At 43.3% G+C, this 19947-nt stretch overlaps 1 protein-coding gene across 5 annotated transcripts in view; it reads right to left on the bottom strand.

Annotated features, from left to right (window-relative positions):
* The window catches only part of ube2q2 (ubiquitin-conjugating enzyme E2Q family member 2), a 52293-nt gene that overhangs the window by 3865 nt on the left and 28481 nt on the right, over positions 1–19947 (bottom strand). The window contains exons 10-13 of one of the 5 annotated variants that reach the window (XR_009654079.1): positions 14079–14127; positions 9267–9362; positions 9100–9166; positions 4523–5599 (exon numbers count right to left, since the gene is read on the bottom strand). Coding sequence is in view for 4 of the 5 variants with exons in the window: in XM_060914742.1 (XP_060770725.1) it covers positions 5568–5599; positions 9100–9166; positions 9267–9362; positions 14079–14127 (244 nt within the window). In the remaining variant the exon portion in view is untranslated. Of the gene's footprint in view, positions 1–2328; positions 5600–9099; positions 9167–9266; positions 9363–14078; positions 14128–19947 lie in introns of those variants that run through there. The other 4 variants (XM_060914742.1, XM_060914744.1, XM_060914743.1 and 1 more) reach the window with 4 other exon arrangements.

The following is a 19947-nucleotide window of genomic DNA, read 5'->3' as shown; positions in this document are numbered from 1 at the left end:
TGCCTACCTCCTGGAGAGTGTTGTTCACTTGGTTGGCTGTTGTGAAGGGGTTTCTCTTCACCATGGAAATTATTCTGCGATCATCCACCACTGTTGTCTTCTGTGGGCGTCCAGGTCTTTTTGCATTGATGAGTTCACCAGTGCTTTCTTTCTTTCTCAGGATGTACCAAACTGTAGATTTTGCCACTCCTAATATTGTAGCAATTTCTCAGATGGGTTTTTTCTGTTTTCGCAGCTTAAGGATGGCTTGTTTCACCTGCATGGAGAGCTCCTTTGACCACATGTTTTCTTCACAGCAAAATTTTCCAAATGCAAGCACCACACCTCAAATCAACTCCAGGTCTTTTATCTGCTTAATTGAGAATGACATAACGAAGGAATTGCCCACACCTGCCCATGAAATAGCCTTTGAGTCAATTGTCCAATTACTTTTGGTCCCTTTAAAAACAGGGTGGCACATGTTAAGGAGCTGAAACTCCTAAACCCTTCATCCAATTTTAACATGGATACCCTCAAATGAAAGCTGAAAGTCTGGACTTTATGCCCATGTCCATTATATAACTATAACTTGAATATGTTTCAGTAAACAGGTAAAAAAAATACAATTTGTGTCAGTGTCCAAATATATATGGACCTAACTGTAACATCACCAACCTACCTGGCATGTGGCGGTGTTTAAAAGACTGGTTTAAAGAGTTACTGTGAGATTAAATTTCCTTTCAGACAATGAGACTAATGACCTCAACAAAAGCTAATGAGAGTCTGGACTCCAAGTTTGCTAACTCAAATCAATGAAACGAGTTTGGATATATGGATTAGAGCTACTTTGACACTCAAACATTTTGAACTTGCTATTCACAAGAAGCATCTGCTGATACGAACCATGCAAAAAAAAAAGCTAAGATCAAGAATTGTTGATTTGCATAAAGCTGGAAAGGGTTACAAAGCCATTTCAGTGAATTTACATATTCATCAGTCCACAGTTAGACAAATGAGATGATTTAGTACTGTGGCTAGTCTCACTAGAAGTGTGGCCCAGCCAAGATTACTTCAAAGCCTCAATACAAAATCCTCAGTGAGGTAAAGAACCACCCCAGAGCAGCAGCTAAAGGCTTGAAAGAATCATTGAAACTGGGTAATATCTGTTTCTGATGCAAGACATCATCCCAATGGTGAAGTGGATAGATCATCATGATTTGGATCTGCTTTGCTGCCTTATGGCTTGGATACAGCAGAATAAATGACCCTAAACATCAAAGTAGGTCTATGACAGAATGGCTTATAAAAAGGAACATCCACATTTTGGAGTGGCCCAGTCAGATCCCAGACCTTAACCCAATAGGAGAGCTGTTCACACCAGACATCCTAAGAATATAGCTGAGCTGAAGCAGTTCTGTATGGAAGAATGGTCCAAAATTTCTCCTGAATGTTGTGTGGCTCTGGTCCGCAGCTATCGGAAGCACTTGTTTGAGGTTATTGCTGCCAAAGGAGGTTTGACCAGTTATTAAAGCCAAGGGTTCATTTACTTTTTCCAGTAGCACTGTGAAATTTAATGGGTTTGCTCAATAAAGACATGAGATTATAATTGTGTTATGAGTTCAAACAGAGATTGGTTCTCATTTATCAGCCAAGTGTAGAAAACAGCACAGATCTGAGTGCAGAAATCATCATATGACAGGGTGTGTGTGTGATTTATGAAACGTTCATATCTCGCCAAACACAGTGCAGGTATGAGTGACCACTGTATGATAGTTACCGTTGGATAAGCTAAGCTCCCACGAATTGTCCTTAAACAAGACTTCAAACATTTCTGTGAGTAAGCTTTTCATCATGATTTATGGCTCTTTGACTGGGCCAGGATTTCACTTTTTAATGATGTGGAGTTAGCCTGGAAATACTTTCACGATGCTTTGAATAATAAACATGAACCTTTCTGCAAATTTAGGCTCCATCCACACGACAACGGCAACGAGATGTTATTTAAAAATATATCGCATCCAAATGGGCAACGATCAGTAAAATATCAGGTCCATATGGTAACGCAACGCTTGCTGAAAATGATGCAATACACATGCCACACCTCTAGGGGCGCTGTAAGACGGTCCCTTCGGAGACACCAGAACAATAGAAGAAGTAAGGACGCATGCGCATAAACTATTATGCGCGAGACTTCATATTAGCCACAAAGTCAGGAAAATCTGTTCATAAAATTACATTATAATGACCAAATACAATGAAAAGTATTTTTCCAGTCTCACCTGTGAAAGGTAATCCCATGTGATCTCGTTTGGACGGCAAACCTGTTGGTACAGTTAAACGCAGCTAATCTTTATTCTCCGCTTTGACCTATCCAATATGGCGGCGAGGATGACATATGATTCTACGCGGAAGGCGGCGTCTTTAATGGTCCGGAATAAATTGAATGCTACACGTTGATGGATTAATTTGCTCTTCTACGCCCTTTTTGAGGAATGTATTGTAGGATTTAAACCAACATCTGAAGAGGTGAGATCACTCCTTTTTTTCCCTATTTTTGCTGGTGGGATTGACTCTGCCCTAAGGGCAGAGTCTCTCTCTCTCTCACTTTGCACCATTACACAATAAATATTCACAGTGAAAATATTTTGTAAGCGCGTTTCATGAACCAAGTTATAGGATTTGTTGACAACTCGCATCGAGTTCGTTACACTTCTACCCGGCGTGAAGCACTCACAGTCATGTGGTTGTGATGTTATTGTAAACAAATCCGTTCTACTCATCCAGACGACTTCACAACGGCAACGTTGCCAGATCTTTCCACTCTGGAACCCGTTCTCAAAAAGATTGCGCTTTGGGCACCCAAAACGCCGGTGGCGTGTGGACGCCAGGCCTAAATGATAAGCAATTGTATCGGAGTCACCTGAATCCGTTGCCGTGTGGACAGGCCTTAGAGTGAAAGGCCAGAACAACCCTTAGTTTTCCTCCAAGTTGTCCAGTCTGCTGAAAGAAAGGGATGGAGTTCCAAATCTGAAGCAGACTGCCTGATTTTTAGATGGATCCAGAATCGTTTTACTTCTCGTCAAAAAAGCCAAATCTGAGTCACATCAAACATCAGAGTGCGTGTGTGTGGGGGTGGGTGGGGGGGGAATGTGACACTGGGGACTTTGAAAATGGCATGGTTATTGGTGCCAGATGGGATGGTTTAAGTATTTAAACTATTGATCATCTAGGATTTTTTTTTTTAAATGAGCAGGTATTCCTATTAAAGTGACCAATATATACACAAAAGCATAGTAAACAACATTTTAACAAATTATTTGCACAAGACCCTCAAAATGGGTAGTTCATTAGCATATTTGCAGGGCAGCTAAAACTAACTGCAATCTAATTCCACATAACCCTTGAAAAATTCTTTATTCATAAACTTGATGCAAGTTTACAAAATTTACTGTACATGATCAAAGTTCTCTTGCAATGGAAAAGAACAACCTGAATGCATGCCAAAAGAACGATTCCACCACGAGATGGCACCAAAAAGAACACCATCAATAGTTAAGCTGAGGTCAGTATTTGAAGAAAAATAAGCCATCATCACTATCCAGTCATACTTGATAGCATAACGGACATAAATGTTACCAACAGAAGACTACATCAAACCAAGTGCATCCTGATTAAGAGGTGCAGATGTGTTAAAATCAAAACTTAATTAAAAATCAAAACAGCAAGCATGGTTTGACAGAGAATGACTAACCTGTAGTGAACACTAAAACCTGGAGAACAGCATCAATTTAAAGACTGAACTGTGCTCAGCTGTGCTACTCTTAGAGTGCAAAAACACCATTAATATGCTTCAAGAAACCTCACTTAACACTTCTGTTGACCTACATTTACATACGAGACAGGTTGCTATTATGTCACAGATTTATGGATCAGCAAGCCAGTGTTGGATATGGCTTTTCTGTAATCGTGATTGGCTTGGAGTCTGGACATGACGCCAACCCTTTATGGTTATTTATGAGGCACGTTTTTAATACTCTGTGCAAAAACAGTCAAGCAGTTACATCCTGGGCCATTTCTTAAGACTGAAGTTATTATGCCAGAAGATGTGATGAAGTTGGGAAGGAAACTATAACAAATAACCATAATAAAGCCATGATTCTTGTTATCTCCTCTACGCTAATGCTGCACTTTAACCACAAAACATGCTGAAAAGCGATTTGCACTCTAGTTGAAAACAAAACGGAAATAATTTATTCCTTAGAGGTAAGCCAACATGTAATGCATGGTTGTAAAGTCTGTAGAAATTATATGCTTTCAATTAAACCAGCTTATGTGTAGACAGTGCTAAAAAATACAAAGGTTTTTTGGCATGAAAAACACTAAACCCATCGGTTTTAGCATATTAACCACAGTAATAATATCAGTCTAATAGACTTCCTGAAGATTTTCTGGATAATGACAAAAATTAAATGCAAAACTACCTTGTTAAAGCAGCAGTATGGGGGGAGGGGACCAAAAAACAAACCAAAAAACAAAAACAAACCTTGAACTGGTGAATTCGTATCGGCAGTAAATGAAGAATGACCTTTAAAAACAGATAAAGGAATGATAAATTGACACCTTCAGAATCAGAAGATGAATGCTTTAAAGCCCCTGAATAAGCCCAAGTTTAGGTGCTCTTCATTTTCCATATCCTCAAGACATCCAATTAAATATTATGATCAAGGTCTTGATTGGATATTGTGGCAGAGCCCAAGACTTAACTTCAACAGCACATTAAAAATAACTTGCACCACATATCCATTTACAAGTAAACACACAGGTTTCCATCCAACTACAGAAAATGAAATTTTCTTATTTGCCTGTTCTAAGGCCTGTTTTTGAGAAATACTGCTCAGATTAACCACAGGTTAAGAGCAGGAAACAGGACACAGAGTGGTATCCACAGTTAACAAGTGGAGAACTGGAATACGTCCCATACCTTACCTTTATCTCACTTATCATTGGAGAAAATGATTAAAGAAAAAAAACATCAGCATTAAATGTACCAGCACATGTTAACACAGAACACAAAAGAACAGTGTCAACATGTATAAGAGGGGTGGCAAAGCTTCATATAGTCTCTTATTGCATCCATTTCTGTCTGAACTTCAATAAACCATAGGATATGATAGCCATAATAACTTGCATTAAAAGAACAGCATGAAAATAAAATCCAGAAACTTCACACACGTTATTCCATTCGGGTGTTAATCCAACAAAGCCATGCGTCACTCCAGACAAGACAAGAATCTCGTGGTCTCTAAAATTGCTCTGTGTAAGACACGCATTAGTACTGAAGCTGTGTGCCTCACACACATCCCTTCTTTCCCAGTAGCAAATTGAAGAAAACATGAGATGAGAGCAGACATGAGTGACAACAAGAAAAGGGGACAGACAGAAGACAGAGTGAAATAAGGAGAACAGACCAGTGGGACCTCACACTCCATCTGAACAGAAGAATTTTAGAGGGATTTTAGAACAATTAAAATGCAAATAGTTGATCACAAATCCCATATTCCCAGTGTTCAAGAAGTTACATCATCATCTTAGCCATCTTCTTTCGGAGGTGTGTACCAGCCTACAAAGGGGAGGGGGGAGAGAGAGAGACACCACTTAACACTGACGAGGTGAACTGAGCCCATATAACAGTGGTGCCAACCATATAGCCAATGGGCATGGACCAACCCAAAAAAGGTTAAAGACCAGACCATTAAATGAATTTTGAATCAGTTTTCTAAATTACAATTGTCTTGTAGACCATAACTTAATCAAAATGTTAATTAAAAAAACAAAACCCAACCCCATACACAAATGCTGGTATTTCATTAGGAGGCAAAATATAACAGTAAACTTCATTTCATTGGCATGCTGAAAATTTGACACCAACAATGTCGCTTCCAAAGAATACATTTACTTGTTAACAATAAATAAATTTAAAAAAAAATGTGCAATCACAACTTTACAGTTTGTGTGTAAATAATTTCGCATCATATAGAACTATATAGATCACCCACTTCAATATTATAGGCTATTACATATGCAAATCACGATGTATATATAGTTAAACCATAATTAGGAATTTTTTTTAATAAAACTACAGTCTGTTCATGTTTTGTAAAAGTGATACATGTTTCAAATACATTTGTGCATTAAGAAGGTACATATTTTGATAAACGCAAATAAACTGATATTTAGAAGGAGCTGTTGATGTGATATTGGTCACTTGGCCGTTTTGGACTAAGTATTGTTGGGTTTCAGTCATGTGAATTTTCTTAGCGGTTTTACGGGAAGTGAAATAGCTGGTGGTCTAAAGGGCTGCCGTTGTGCAAACAACCAGCGACAACTTAGGAGTATGCTCATAATCTAGAAGCCACTGCTCGCTTTAGATATATTCAGAAGATTGCTATGTGCGATGGAATCGAGCCCTACAGTCTGGGAAAGAAGGATTTGTCATACGATCTCGAAAACTACCTTCAGTCGAGTTCCCCGACATCTCAAACTATCTGGTGTTGCAGACATCCTTCTACACCGCAAAACAGATGGAAGCGTGGAAGAGTATGGAGGCTTACAACTTTTTTGTATGTGGCTGGGTAAAGGACCCTCGGTATCAAGTCGCTACCGAATGAATCCTGTATAGTTTTTGCCCGTGTAAGTATATATATTTTTTAAAGCTTTTTGTTCGAGTCTTTACAACGAAGCGCTGCAAGCTGAAGTGTAAACAAACAGTTCGCATGATTCTCACTTGTGTTGGCTCTTATCTCTCAGGTAAATCACTCAAAAGATCATCAGAAACCCCTTTAAAGACCTGGATCTTAGTTAAACAAGACGGAGAAGTGATCACGGCGCATTGTAACTGTATGGCTGGGTAAGATTTTGTTGCGACCTTCATGCATATGGACTTTGAGTAAACAAAGAAACAGCTGGGGACTTTAGCGCTTCGTGACTAAAAAAAGTACCGTAAAATAACGACACATAGTAAGAAAAGTGCTTGGAAAACACTAAGGACATAGCTGAGAAGGAGATGCAAACCTTTCACCAAGTGATCACTGCAAACTCGAGCGTGCTTTGATTCGGCTCCCTTCGATTTCAGTGAGAGGTTCAAAAGCCACCTTTCTCGACGTCTTTGAGAAATCCTGTGTTCGTTCACCCTTTTTTTTTTACAACCCCAATTCCAAAAAAGTTGGGACAAAGTACAAATTGTAAATAAAAACGGAATGCAATAATTTACAAATCTCAAAAACTGATATTGTATTCACAATAGAACATAGACAACATATCAAATGTCGAAAGTGAGACATTTTGAAATTTCATGCCAAATATTGGCTTATTTGAAATTTCATGACAGCAACACATCTCAAAAAAGTTGGGACAGGGGCAATAAGAGGCTGGAAAAGTTAAAGGTACAAAAAAGGAACAGCTGGAGGACCAAACTGCAACTAATTAGGTCAATTGGCAATAGGTCATTAACATGCCTGGGTATAAAAAGAGCATCTTGGAGTGGCAGCGGCTCTCAGAAGTAAAGATGGGAAGAGGATCACCAATCCCCCTAATTCTGCGCCGACAAATAGTGGAGCAATATCAGAAAGGAGTTCGACAGTGTAAAATTGCAAAGAGTTTGAACATATCATCATCTACAGTGCATAATATCATCAAAAGATTCAGAGAATCTGGAAGAATCTCTGTGCGTAAGGGTCAAGGCCGGAAAACCATACTGGGTGCTCGTGATCTTCGGGCCCTTAGACGGTACTGCATCACATACAGGCATGCTTCTGTATTGGAAATCACAAAATGGGCTCAGGAATATTTCCAGAGAACATTATCTGTGAACGCAATTCACCGTGCCATCCACCGTTGCCAGCTAAAACTCTATAGTTCAAAGAAGAAGCCGTATCTAAACACGATCCAGAAGCGCAGACGTCTTCTCTGGGCCAAGGCTCATTTAAAATGGACTGTGGCAAAGTGGAAAACTGTTCTGTGGTCAGACGAATCAAAATTTGAAGTTCTTTATGGAAATCAGGGACGCCGTGTCATTCGGACTAAAGAGGAGAAGGACGACCCAAGTTGTTATCAGCGCTCAGTTCAGAAGCCTGCATCTCTGATGGTTTGGGGTTGCATTAGTGCATGTGGCATGGGCAGCTTACACATCTGGAAAGACACCATCAATGCTGAAAGGTATATCCAGGTTCTAGAGCAACATATGCTCCCATCCAGACGACGTCTCTTTCAGGGAAGACCTTGCATTTTCCAACATGACAATGCCAAACCACATACTGCATCAATTACAGCATCATGGCTGCGTAGAAGAAGGGTCCGGGTACTGAACTGGCCAGCCTGCAGTCCAGATCTTTCACCCATAGAAAACATTTGGCGCATCATAAAATGAAAGATACGAAAAAAAAGACCTAAGACAGTTGAGCAACTAGAATCTTACATTAGGCAAGAATGGGTTAACATTCCTATCCCTAAACTTGAGCAACTTGTCTCCTCAGTCCCCAGACGTTTACAGACTGTTGTAAAGAGAAAAGGGGATGTCTCACAGTGGTAAACATGGCCTTGTCCCAACTTTTTTGAGATGTGTTGTTGTCATGAAATTTAAAATCACCTAATTTTTCTCTTTAAATGATACATTTTCTCAGTTTAAACATTTGATATGTCATCTATGTTCTATTCTGAATAAAATATGGAATTTTGAAACTTCCACATCATTGGATTCTGTTTTTATTTACAATTTGTACTTTGTCCCAACTTTTTTGGAATCGGGGTTGTATTAGTTCATGGGGAACCCTGAAGAAACTTACCAGTTTCACGGTTTGATTGATTCAAACAAACAATCTAAAACAACGCAAGCGTAAGGCGTTTTTCATGCGAGCAATGCACCATCACCGTACAAACGCTTTTTCAACTGAGCTTTGGTAGGCCACCAGCTAAAGTTTTGAATAACTAATGAGGCAGCTGTGATGTCATGTGAAACCCAGCAATACTGTGGCCCATTATCCAAAATGAGTTCGACATCACGGTTTATTTAGGGGAAAGGCGGGGGGGGGACTGCAATTTTGACAAGACATGAACAAGTCCTACCATTCTTTTCATGGATCTGGACCAAAGACTTGTATGACTGTTGTGCTCTGGCAAGATTATACTGGTTCTATAAAGAAAAAGCAAAAAATCATGTTACAGTGGCCAAATAAACACTTACAAATAATCAAAATCGTGTTCAAGAAAAAGCCAAGACACCTGGAACATACCTTATTAGCTCCAAACTGTACTCTAGCTTTCCCTTTGACTAGGGTGGCATTGATTTGCATAATGACAGACTCTATGGAATAGGCACTACTCCAGCCCTGAGGGTACATATGAGAGAGAAAGAGACACACGGAAATGTTGATTAGAATCCACAGACACGATCACAGACATGGTTTTTGATTTGATTTATTCACCAAAATAAAATATAGGATTATACGCCATGAACAGGACTGTGAAATAGAAATGACAAAATCCGAGGAAACAATTTTAGCAGGGGGTCTGGGGGGGCGCAGCCAGGGCTCGAAATTAACTTTTTTTCTTTGTGTCCCCCAGTGGTCCCGAATTCTGTGTTGTATTGTCCCGAATGGAAGCAATAGTGTCTCCATTTTTTTCCTCTCTGAAATAACCAGTGGTTAATATTATCATATGAAGTTACTATTATATTTGTAACTATGCGATTTTGAACCCTTTATATCATTTTTACAATAAGTCACAAGACACAAGCGACACATGTCCTATACATCATCTACTTCAAAATTACAGTTATTGCATTTTCAGTTTATTAAACTTTGGCGATCTCACTGTATGAATAGATACCCGTTTATTTAAAGGGGCCAACTAGCTCATTCAGAAAATGTTTCAACTCCCTACATCTGCAGTACACTTTAGTTGAAAATAAGACCCCTTTTATGTTCATTTCATCTACTTATACCTTGAATATCTGTTGGCACTTATAAGGCCAACTTATAATTTTCACCATTACCGTTATCCATTTTTATGAACTTTCCGTTATCCATTTTTATGAACTTTCCGTTATCCATTTTATGAACTTTCCGTTATCCATTTTATGAACTTTCCGTTATCCATTTTATGAACTTTCGCTGCAAATGTTAGCAACATCAGCATAGTGGCAGGTCCGAGCCTAGTTGTGCTGCTGACTGACTAAACTTTCTGAACTAGAAAGACACCAAGAAAACTCACTTATTCTGTTGAACGGTATCTTCCGTCAATATCATCCACATCATTCCTGTTGTATTTTATAACGTGTCTAGCAGTGTTCATTAAGTTCATTCAGTTGCTAGCGTTGCCTGCAGACCAGGCGATGACACTTTGGATCCTGAAGGTCCCGGAGACGTTATGTCTGGGCTTTCAGTTTCTTCCCCGCAGTCGGTCCGCTTCAACCACTTAAGCATTTTTGTTCTGGCAAGAGTCGGCGCAGCGTGTGCGGTAGCAATTCCATTCCAAGTCCATATAATGCGGACTCCGGCCGAAGATTCTAGAACAGAATTCGCTGCTCTGTAGCCTACGGGTGCAGGTGCATCGAAAGTGTAGCTACTATGTATTTTTCGCTGTTAACGTTTTCAAATTAAAATTGACAAATTAGGTGAATGTCTACGTATGTGTTACGGCTTTGTAAATAATATTAATGTAGAACTTTTTTTCTAGATCTATTTTTTTTTCCATTGTCCCGGGATTGTCCCAGATATGATAATTTTGTATCCCGATGACATTTTTTATGGTCCCCGGGACGTCGGGACACCGTTAGTTTCGAGCGCTGGGCGCAGCTCCCCAGGAGCTGGGGGCCGCAGGGCCCCAGAAGCTGAACAGATTTTGTGTATATTGATAGATTTGAAGCATCTCCTGAAAGCAAATATTTTCTCAACTATGCCATTTAATTTCAGGGTTTTTTCTAGAAAAATTTAGTATGAGGGCGCTCACCATGGCGAGGGAGCGAAGCGGGGGGGGGATGGTGCCGGTTGTCCCCCCCTGCCGTGCAAAGCCTTTGAAAAATGCTCCAATGGGACATTCTGAGGCTATCTGAGAGGGAAATTGTAACAAAATTGTCAACATTGAAAAAGAAAGAAGTTAGGCCAAAAAAAAAAAAGTGTTTCCGGTAACATGAAATACTAAAATAAGGTCGGTAGGTAGGAAAGTTTTTTTTTCTTAATTTTTTTTTATTTTGTTCGAAAAAATTAACACAAGTAAACATCTTACAAAATAGTATTTTAGCACAGAATCCTTTATACCACACATCATAATAAAATAAGTGTTTTAAATCTTTAAACGAATAAAAAAAAATATCGCGAGAGTTCGAGTTATGATCTACGGAAGCGATATTTCATGATATTTTCATGTAATAACGTGAAAACACCTTATCAAGAAATAACGTGAAAATAACGTCCTAGGCTAGGCTACTTCCATTAAAAGCAGCCGGCCTAGCCTAGCCTACTGTAGAACTTGGGTCGAGCAAAAACACCGAGCAAAAACATGGCTGAATCCTGAATGACTCCTATTTGTATAAATAGGGGACTACATAGGCGGCAAAATGTAGTGTTTTTCCCTGCCATGGAAGTGCACTTGTATACTGAAAAGGAAGCAATTTGCATTACAGCCTTGAATGAGGATTCAAAATGGTGGCTCGGCTCAGTTTATGGAGGAGGGCTGATAGAAGTGGCGAAACATTTTACTTTTTATCGTTTCTTTCACAACTTGAATGCGTTGAAACAAAAAATTGACAAACTAACGCCGCTTACACTAAAATATCGAGGGAAATTTGTAATAAAAACTTTACGGTCGGCAATTTCGACGCGGAAATTCTCGATCGGTCGGGTTACCGGAAACACACTTTTTTTTTTTTATTTGGCCTAATCTTCTTCTGCCCCGGACAGTCTTTGGCTTTCTTCCGCTTCGTGCCGCGGGATGACATCTTTAAATGCCCAAGTGTCAACAAAAACAACTCGCAAACTACTTCTGTCAAAAGCTCCCGCGCCGGTGGGTGAAAGGTCATTCAGTCTCGAGAAATCTCGCACTACAAGTCAGCTGACCTTGTATGTAACCCATGTCAAATCTCGCGAGAGCAGCCGCGACAAGTAAACAACTAAACAACATGGCGCCTCAGTCTGGAAAACGCCAATTCGGATTGTTTTTGCACCGTCTGGCGGTGTATCTACTATGATTGGAATATTTTTGGAGCAATTATAACGTATTTGATGATCAGACACATTGTCACGTAGTGTTGCTGGGATGTTTTCACGGAGTTGGTAAGGGGGCGCACGCCGAGAGTAAGAGGGCGCAGCGCCCCTGTTCCCCCGTTTAGACGAAAGCCTGAATTTGAACTGTTATTATGTTGAAATAATACAATTTGAACTGATTTACCTTTTAACTGATAAGGGTTCACTTGAAGAATGAAAATATATCAATAACATACCTCATATTGTAAATTCACTTATATTCTTGTGTCGATTTGTATCAATTCATTGGGTACCATAATGTCTTTTCCAGGGGGGAAATTCTAGACTGACTATTAAATAATAGTCACTAATGTTCTTGTTTTTGAACTGATTCAATACCAAAATGTCCTTCTTGTTCATGTTAGACAGATTCTAGTCAAAAACTATATACAACTATTTACAAGTCAATATTTATATTTATTTCCTTTTCTTTGTTAGCAGTTTCTTCAGCTTAGAAAGCCTACTCTTTTCTTTCTGACTTTCTATATGGCTTTTCCTTGCTCTTTTGGTCTCTCTTTCATTACATATTCATGATAACAATGAACATTATGAACAATAACAAGTTAAAACTACATAAACAATAAATGTGAACAAGATGGTCTACCTGGTAATCTATAGTTCAACAGCTTCAATTTCACCAATTCCGCATGTTTTTTTCCTTTAACATGGTCAACCAAATGTGTTCTTCCACCAGAACCGTACTTCACATCCTGATTGCACAAGATGCAGTAAGCTTTCCCCGGTTCTTTTATCTTCCGTATGTGCTCATGGAGATATTCACTACCGGCTTTAAACTCCAGCCATCGCCTATTCCATGGATTTTTGATGCCGTTTTCCTTGTCAATGTTTTTGACATCGTCGGTCTCACCATCCTCCCTCTGAACGATGTCCCTCCGTGACACGGACATACCGCGAAATTCTCCTTTTCAAAACCGTTGATATCGAAAGCGTGTTTAAAGAGCACAATGGTAAAACGAAAAGAACACAAGATTCGCGCCATGGTTTGTAAGCATGGCACAAATGCCGTAAACTGGTCCGTCATTGTCGCAAAAGAAAAAAAAGATACCAAAAAAATTACAATGTCGTTACAGAAAGGACAATTTGCGGTAGGCTCTTTCCCAGACTCGCCGGCTCGGTGACACTCGCTGAACGAGACTACTAGTGGTCGGTACACAACAACCCCTACCCCCCCAATTTGTTATTGCAAAATTAGATGATTTACTAAAATTATATTTTTGACGGCCAAATTCGCGGAATTCTGCGGATTTTTCACAGCCCTGCATGAATATCGATAATACAAGGGGGAAAAAAAAGCCTAAGTGACGTACAATATGGTTAAATGGCGGGAATAAAACCTCAAGGGGCTTGTTCTATACCAAAAGACAAAAAAACGTAAACACGCCAGACATGGCGTTGGAAATGGAACATGGTGGTGAACATCTATTAAATCAAAGCAGTGTGTGGATATGTCAGTCCTGCAGAAGGTAGGATTTAAGTTTAGATTTGAAAAGGGAAGCAAACAATGTGTTTAATTGAAGGAAGCAATTTGTTCCACTCTTTTGGTCCAGACATTTTAATAGTGTAAAGACAGATTGGATCATTAAAATGGTCAATACAAGTTATTTCTCTGTCCTCTGGTTCGATATTGATGAACATCGGACTGTTTCGTAAAATAAGTTTGATAATTTAGTGGCAAGAGGTTATTATTATAGAAGGATTTGTGCACCAAAATAAGAGACACGATTTAAGCAGCGGAAGGATGTGCATGTGTCAAAGTGCCACAAAACCTGTAGTAATTCTAACCTGTTTTGTTAGTAGTTCCATACACAAGGCCCCTCCTCCAAGAACATAACTAGAAGAAACACACAATTTGAATTAATTAAAACAAGAAATGGTCTATAAAATGTATAGAACTGTAGTGCCATCAAAAAAAAAAACAAAAAAAAACACTCCACACATCAGTCTCCTGTTAGTGATTTTGGTGACACAACAGTGTATAACAGTAAAGTTATTGAATATTTTTCCCCAATAAAAATTTTCCACAATTATGCAAAAGCACTTTTCCCCCAAAAAATAACTGTTGTAGTATAACAAACAGGACACCGTTGATGTGTGCAGTGATTTTGGTGACACTACAGTGAATAAGGGTGAAGTTATTGAATATGTTTGTAGCATTTCTTTTCAATCTTGGACTTTTTAGACAGTCCCTGCGCACTCGCCTCACAGCTGGCTGCACATAGATACCAGGGTTATTTGTGTAGCTCGAAGAATGACTTGTTTTGATTAAAATCAGGTTGCAGTTCGTTGTCTACTTTGGTACAGTAGGAAAGAGGCGTCGGTTGTGTTTTAACAATGTTTCTCTTAGAGCAGGGGTGTCAAACCTGATCCATAAAGGGCCTTGTGGCTGCAGGTTTTCATTCCAGCCATGCAGCAGCACAACTGACTTGGCTCATTCAATCAACTGAACTGTCTTCACACAGTCAAATACTTGCAGCCACACCCACCCTTGATTAAAGGGTGGGTGTGTCAGTTGATTGAATAAGCCAAATCAGGGTGCTGCTGCATGGCTGGAATGAAAACCTGCAGCCACACGGCCCTTTATGGATCAGGTTTGACACCCCTGTCTTAGAGTTTGTTAGGATTGGGACTGTTTTGGCCTCTAGAGGCCGCTGTTATTTCATTTTCTTGTCATGTTTGTTTTGACCTCTAGAGGCCGCCACTGTTTGTGTTTTATGTTTGTTGTTTTCCATGTGTCTTGTGCCCCGCCTAGTCCTCATTAGTGTCACCTGTGGCCTATTTTAGTTTTTATATTTATACCCCTGAGTTCAGTCCTCTTGTCACGGAGTCTTTGTGCTGTTATGTTTAGCTCCAGTTACCTCTGTTCTGTGTTCCTTGCCGTTGTCTCTTTGGTTTTGCACTTTGCTTTTCTTTTTGGACTTTGTGTTGACTGTTTTTTGATCTTCTGAGCGTTGGTATTTTGCCTTTTCTTTTCTAGTTTTTTGCTTTTGTATTTAACTTTGACCTTTTGGATATTTTATTTTTCCCTTCATGTTCTGAGCGTTTTTTGGATTATATTTTTGTTTGGACTGTAAATATTGTAAATAAACTTTGATACTTTTCTACTTCCGCCTCACGCCTCTGCACTTGAGTCATCCCCCTGGTGGCCTAGTGGGGGTATGCTGGATTATCACACCAACGAACCAGGTTCGAATCCCAGCAAAACCCTAACAGAAAGACTCCGTCATGACCGACTCAGCAGAGGCTGCTTCAACTGTCTACCCGGCCAACCTTCAGGGAATTATGGCAGCTTTGACACGCTTCGGAGCGACCATGGACACTCATGGGCGAACGCTCACAAGCCAACGTGAGGCCCTTGCTCGCCACGATGTACTGCTTCAGCAAATTGGGAAAACCCTGGCACAGCTGACACCTCTGCCTGCATCTCCTCATCCTGATCCAGCTCCTGTTCCTGCTCCAGTGCCTCCCGCCACACTGTCTCCTTCACCTCGCGAACCCAGCCTTCCTGCACCACAGAGGTATGACGGCAAGCACGGTGAGTGCCGGGAGTTCCTTACCCAGTGCCAACTCACCTTTGAGCTCCAGCTTACCACCTACACTACGGATCGCCGCAAGATCGCCTTTGTGATAACCTTGTTAGCTGGTAAGGCACGAGCTTGGGCAACAGCTATCTGGCAGAGACGGGGACCCGAGTGCTCTGATTTTGAACTATTTACTGAAGAGATGCTTCGGGTCTTCGACCAGGCGGACATCAGTACCGACGCAGCCAGAAAGCTCAGGTCCATCCAGCAAGGAGGAAGCGTCGCAGATTACGCCATCTCGTTCCAGACGCTTGCAGCAGTAAGTGGATGGAACAAGACTGCCCTGGTGTCAGCCTTCCACCATGGTCTGTCTGACCCCATCAAGGACGGCCTGGCCTCTATTGGATGCCCAAGTGACCTCGAAACTCTCATCTCACATTCTACTCATCTGGACAACAGGATGAGAGAACACCGCCAAGTCCTGAGCCCCCCCCAGCCTCCCTACCTCTACCTGGAACCCGTCTACCTCCTCCAGTGACTGTCCAGAACCCATGCAAGTGGGTCGTACTCGCCTCTCCGCATCTGAGAGGGAGCGCAGAAGGAGGGACAAGTGCTGCATCTACTGTGGCAAGCCTGGTCACTTCCGAGCATCATGTCCCGAACTCTCGGGAAAAGGACCGCCCCGTCCAGCCGAGGGAGGGTTGTGATGGGGCCTACCCTCTCTCTCGGACTCCCTGGCCAAGGAATGTACATCCCGGTCTCCATCTCCTGGGGTGAGTCTGTCCACTCTTGTCAAGCTTTGTTAGACTCAAGGGCGGCTGGGAACTTTATGGATATTCACTTCGCCCAAAGTATCAATGTCCTGACTGCACCTCCTGAAGTCCCACTGTCTGTGTCTGCCCTTGATGGCCAAGAGTTAGGTGATGGAAGAGTCACCCAAGTTACTTCTCCAGTCTCAAGGTCACAAGGAAGAAATATCCCTGCACCCGATTCCTTCACCCGAGTTCCCAGTTATTCTAGGCCTTCCTTGGCTTACTCGCCACAACCCTCGCATAGACTGGGTAACAAGCCAGGTTGTGGAATGGGGCCCTACATGCCATGCCTCTTGTCTGCTCTCTAGCTCTCCTGTGTCTCCTGCTGAGCCCCCTGATCTCACCGAGTTATCTCAAGTTCCCACAGAGTACTGGGATCTCAAGGAGGTCTTCAGTAAGAGCAGGGCCGCTGTTTTTCCTCCGCAGCGGGCCTACGACTGTGCCATTGACTTGCTCCCTGGGACTACCCCTCCTCGTGGCAGACTGTTTTCCCTCTCTCAGCCAGAACGCAAGGCCATGGAGGAATACCTCAAAGACGCCCTGGTCTCTGGGTTCATTCGACCCTCCACCTCACCTGCTGGTGCCGGCTTCTTCTTTGTCGGCAAGAAGGATGGGGGGGCTCCGACCATGTATTGACTACAGGGGTCTTAACAAGATCACTGTGCGCAACCGATATCCCCTTCCGCTGATGTCCACAGCATTCGACCTGCTCCAAGGCGCCACCGTCTTCACCAAGTTGGACCTACAGAACGCATACCACCTCATCCGTATCCGACAGGGAGACGAGTGGACGACTGCCTTTAACACCCCATCTGGGCACTACGAATACCAGGTGATGCCCTTCGGACTCACCAACGCACCAGCTGTTTTTCAGGCCCTAATCAACGACGTCTTGAGGGACATGATTAACCTGTACGTTTTTGTCTACCTTGACGACATCCTTATCTTTTCCAAGACCGTGCAGGAGCACCGCCACCATGTCCGCCAGGTTCTCCAGAGGCTGCTACAGAACAATCTGTTCGCCAAGGCCCAGAAATGCGAATTTCATGTTCCCGAGGTCTCCTTTCTGGGTTTTATTGTACGGACAGGCCAACTCCAAATGGACCCAGCCAAGACCCTGGCCGTCCGGGACTGGCCCACTCCCAAGTCCGTCAAAGAGGTTCAGCGGTTCTTAGGATTTGCGAACTTCTACCGCAAGTTTATCAGGAACTTTAGTTCTGTAGCAGCACCCATGTCGGACCTCACCAAAGGGACAGGTGGATCTTATGTCTGGTCTCCTCAGGCGGAAAAGGCGTTCAAAGACCTCAAGGACCGCTTCTGCACGGCACCCATTCTGGTCCTCCCAGACACCTCCCAACCATTCATCGTGGAGGTGGACGCCTCGGACAGTGGTGTCGGCGCGGTGCTCTCGCAACGTTCGGAAGGAAAGCTGCACCCCTGCGCTTACTTCTCCCACCGCCTGAGTCCTGCGGAGTCCCGGTACGATGTGGGGGATCGAGAACTGCTAGTGGTCAAATTGGCCCTTGAGGAGTGGAGGCACTGGCTGGAGGGAACGCAACATCCATTCCTGGTTTGGACTGACCACAAGAACCTGGAGTACCTCCAGCAAGCCAAGAGACTGAACCCACGACAGGCTAGGTGGGCCCTGTTTTTCAGTCGGTTTGACTTCACCCTCTCGTACCGCCCCGGCTCCAAGAACACCAAACCTGACGCACTGTCCAGGCTGTTCTCTGCCACTAACAGGGAGAGTGAAGTCGGGCCTATTATCCCTGTGTCCCGGATTGTGGCCCCTGTCCACTGGGGTATTGAGGAGGCCGTCCGACGAGCCCAACGCCAGGACCCCGGTCCTGGGACGGGGCCACCGGGCCTCTTGTACGTCCCACATCAAGCCCGGGCCAAGGTTCTCCAGTGGGGTCACTCTTCCCCTCTCACCGCCCACCTGGGAGCTCAGAGGACCCTGGACTTCCTGAAAAGACGCTTCTGGTGGCCTAACATGGAAAAGGAAGTAAGGTCGTTTGTCCTGTCCTGTGAGGTCTGCACCAGAACCAAGAACCCGCGACAGCGTCCCCAGGGTCTCCTGCATCCTCTGACTATTCCCCGGCGTCCCTGGTCCCACGTGGCAGTCGACTTCATCACGGGTCTCCCTGAGTCTCAAGGTAACACTGTCATTTTGGTTATAGTCGACAGATTCTCGAAGGCCTGCCGCTTCATACCACTGTGCAAACTCCCTTCTGCTCTTGAAACAGCCAAACTTATTTTTAATCATGTCTTCCGAGTCTTTGGTCTCCCACAGGACATCGTCTCAGACCGAGGGCCCCAGTTCTCCTCCCGAGTATGGCACGGGTTCTGCAAGGTCATCGGAGCCACTGCCAGCCTCTCCTCTGGGTTTCACCCACAGTCCAATGGTCAGACGGAGAGGCTCAACCCGGACCTGGAAACCACCCTGCGAGGCCTGGCTATGGATAACCCGACATCGTGGAGCACCTGGCTGCCATGGGCAGAGTACGCCCACAACACCCTGCAGTCATCGGCCACCAAGCTGTCGCCATTCCAGTGCCAATTCGGGTTCCAGCCACCTCTGTTCCCGGACCAGGAGGAGGACGCGGGGGTGCCCTCGGTCAACCAATATGTGAGACGGTGTCGCAAGACCTGGAGCAAGGTCAGAAAGACCCTCATCCAGACCTCCAGAACCAACCAGACTCAGGCCAACGGGTTTGGCTGTCCACTAAGGACCTTCCGCTGCGGGTGGAGAACCGCAAGCTTGCTCCTCGCTACATTGGCCCCTTCAAGGTGGTGCGCAGGGTGAACCCTGTCTCCTACCGGCTCCAGTTGCCCCGGACTCTGAGGATCAACCCCACATTCCATGTTTCCCTGTTGCGGCCCGTACTGACGTCCACGTATGCCCCTGCCCCTAGGAACCCCCCACTCCCCCGCATCTTCCAGGGTCAGACTGTGTTCACCGTGCATCGCCTGCTTGACTCCCGCCGGGTCTGGGGCGGGCTGCAATATCTTGTGGACTGGGAGGGCTATGGTCCTGAGGAGCACTGCTGGGTTCCCGCTCGGGACGTCTTAGATAAAGAACTGTGTCGGGACTTCCATTCGGCCCATCCGGATCGCCCTGGGAACGTCAGGAGACACTCCGGGGGGGTCCTGTTAGGATTGGGACTGTTTTGGCCTCTAGAGGCCGCTGTTATTTCATTTTCTTGTCATGTTTGTTTTGGCCTCTAGAGGCTGCCGCTGTTTGTGTTTTGTTTGTTGTTTTCCATGTGTCTTGTGCCCCGCCTAGTCCTCATTAGTGTCACCTGTGGCCTATTTTAGTTT

The sequence above is a fragment of the Neoarius graeffei genome, chromosome 2 (assembly GCF_027579695.1).
Source record: "Neoarius graeffei isolate fNeoGra1 chromosome 2, fNeoGra1.pri, whole genome shotgun sequence".
Lineage (NCBI taxonomy): Eukaryota > Metazoa > Chordata > Actinopteri > Siluriformes > Ariidae > Neoarius > Neoarius graeffei.
Note: the sequence above shows the minus strand (reverse complement) of the source record. Positions and strands in the feature narration are given on the sequence as shown.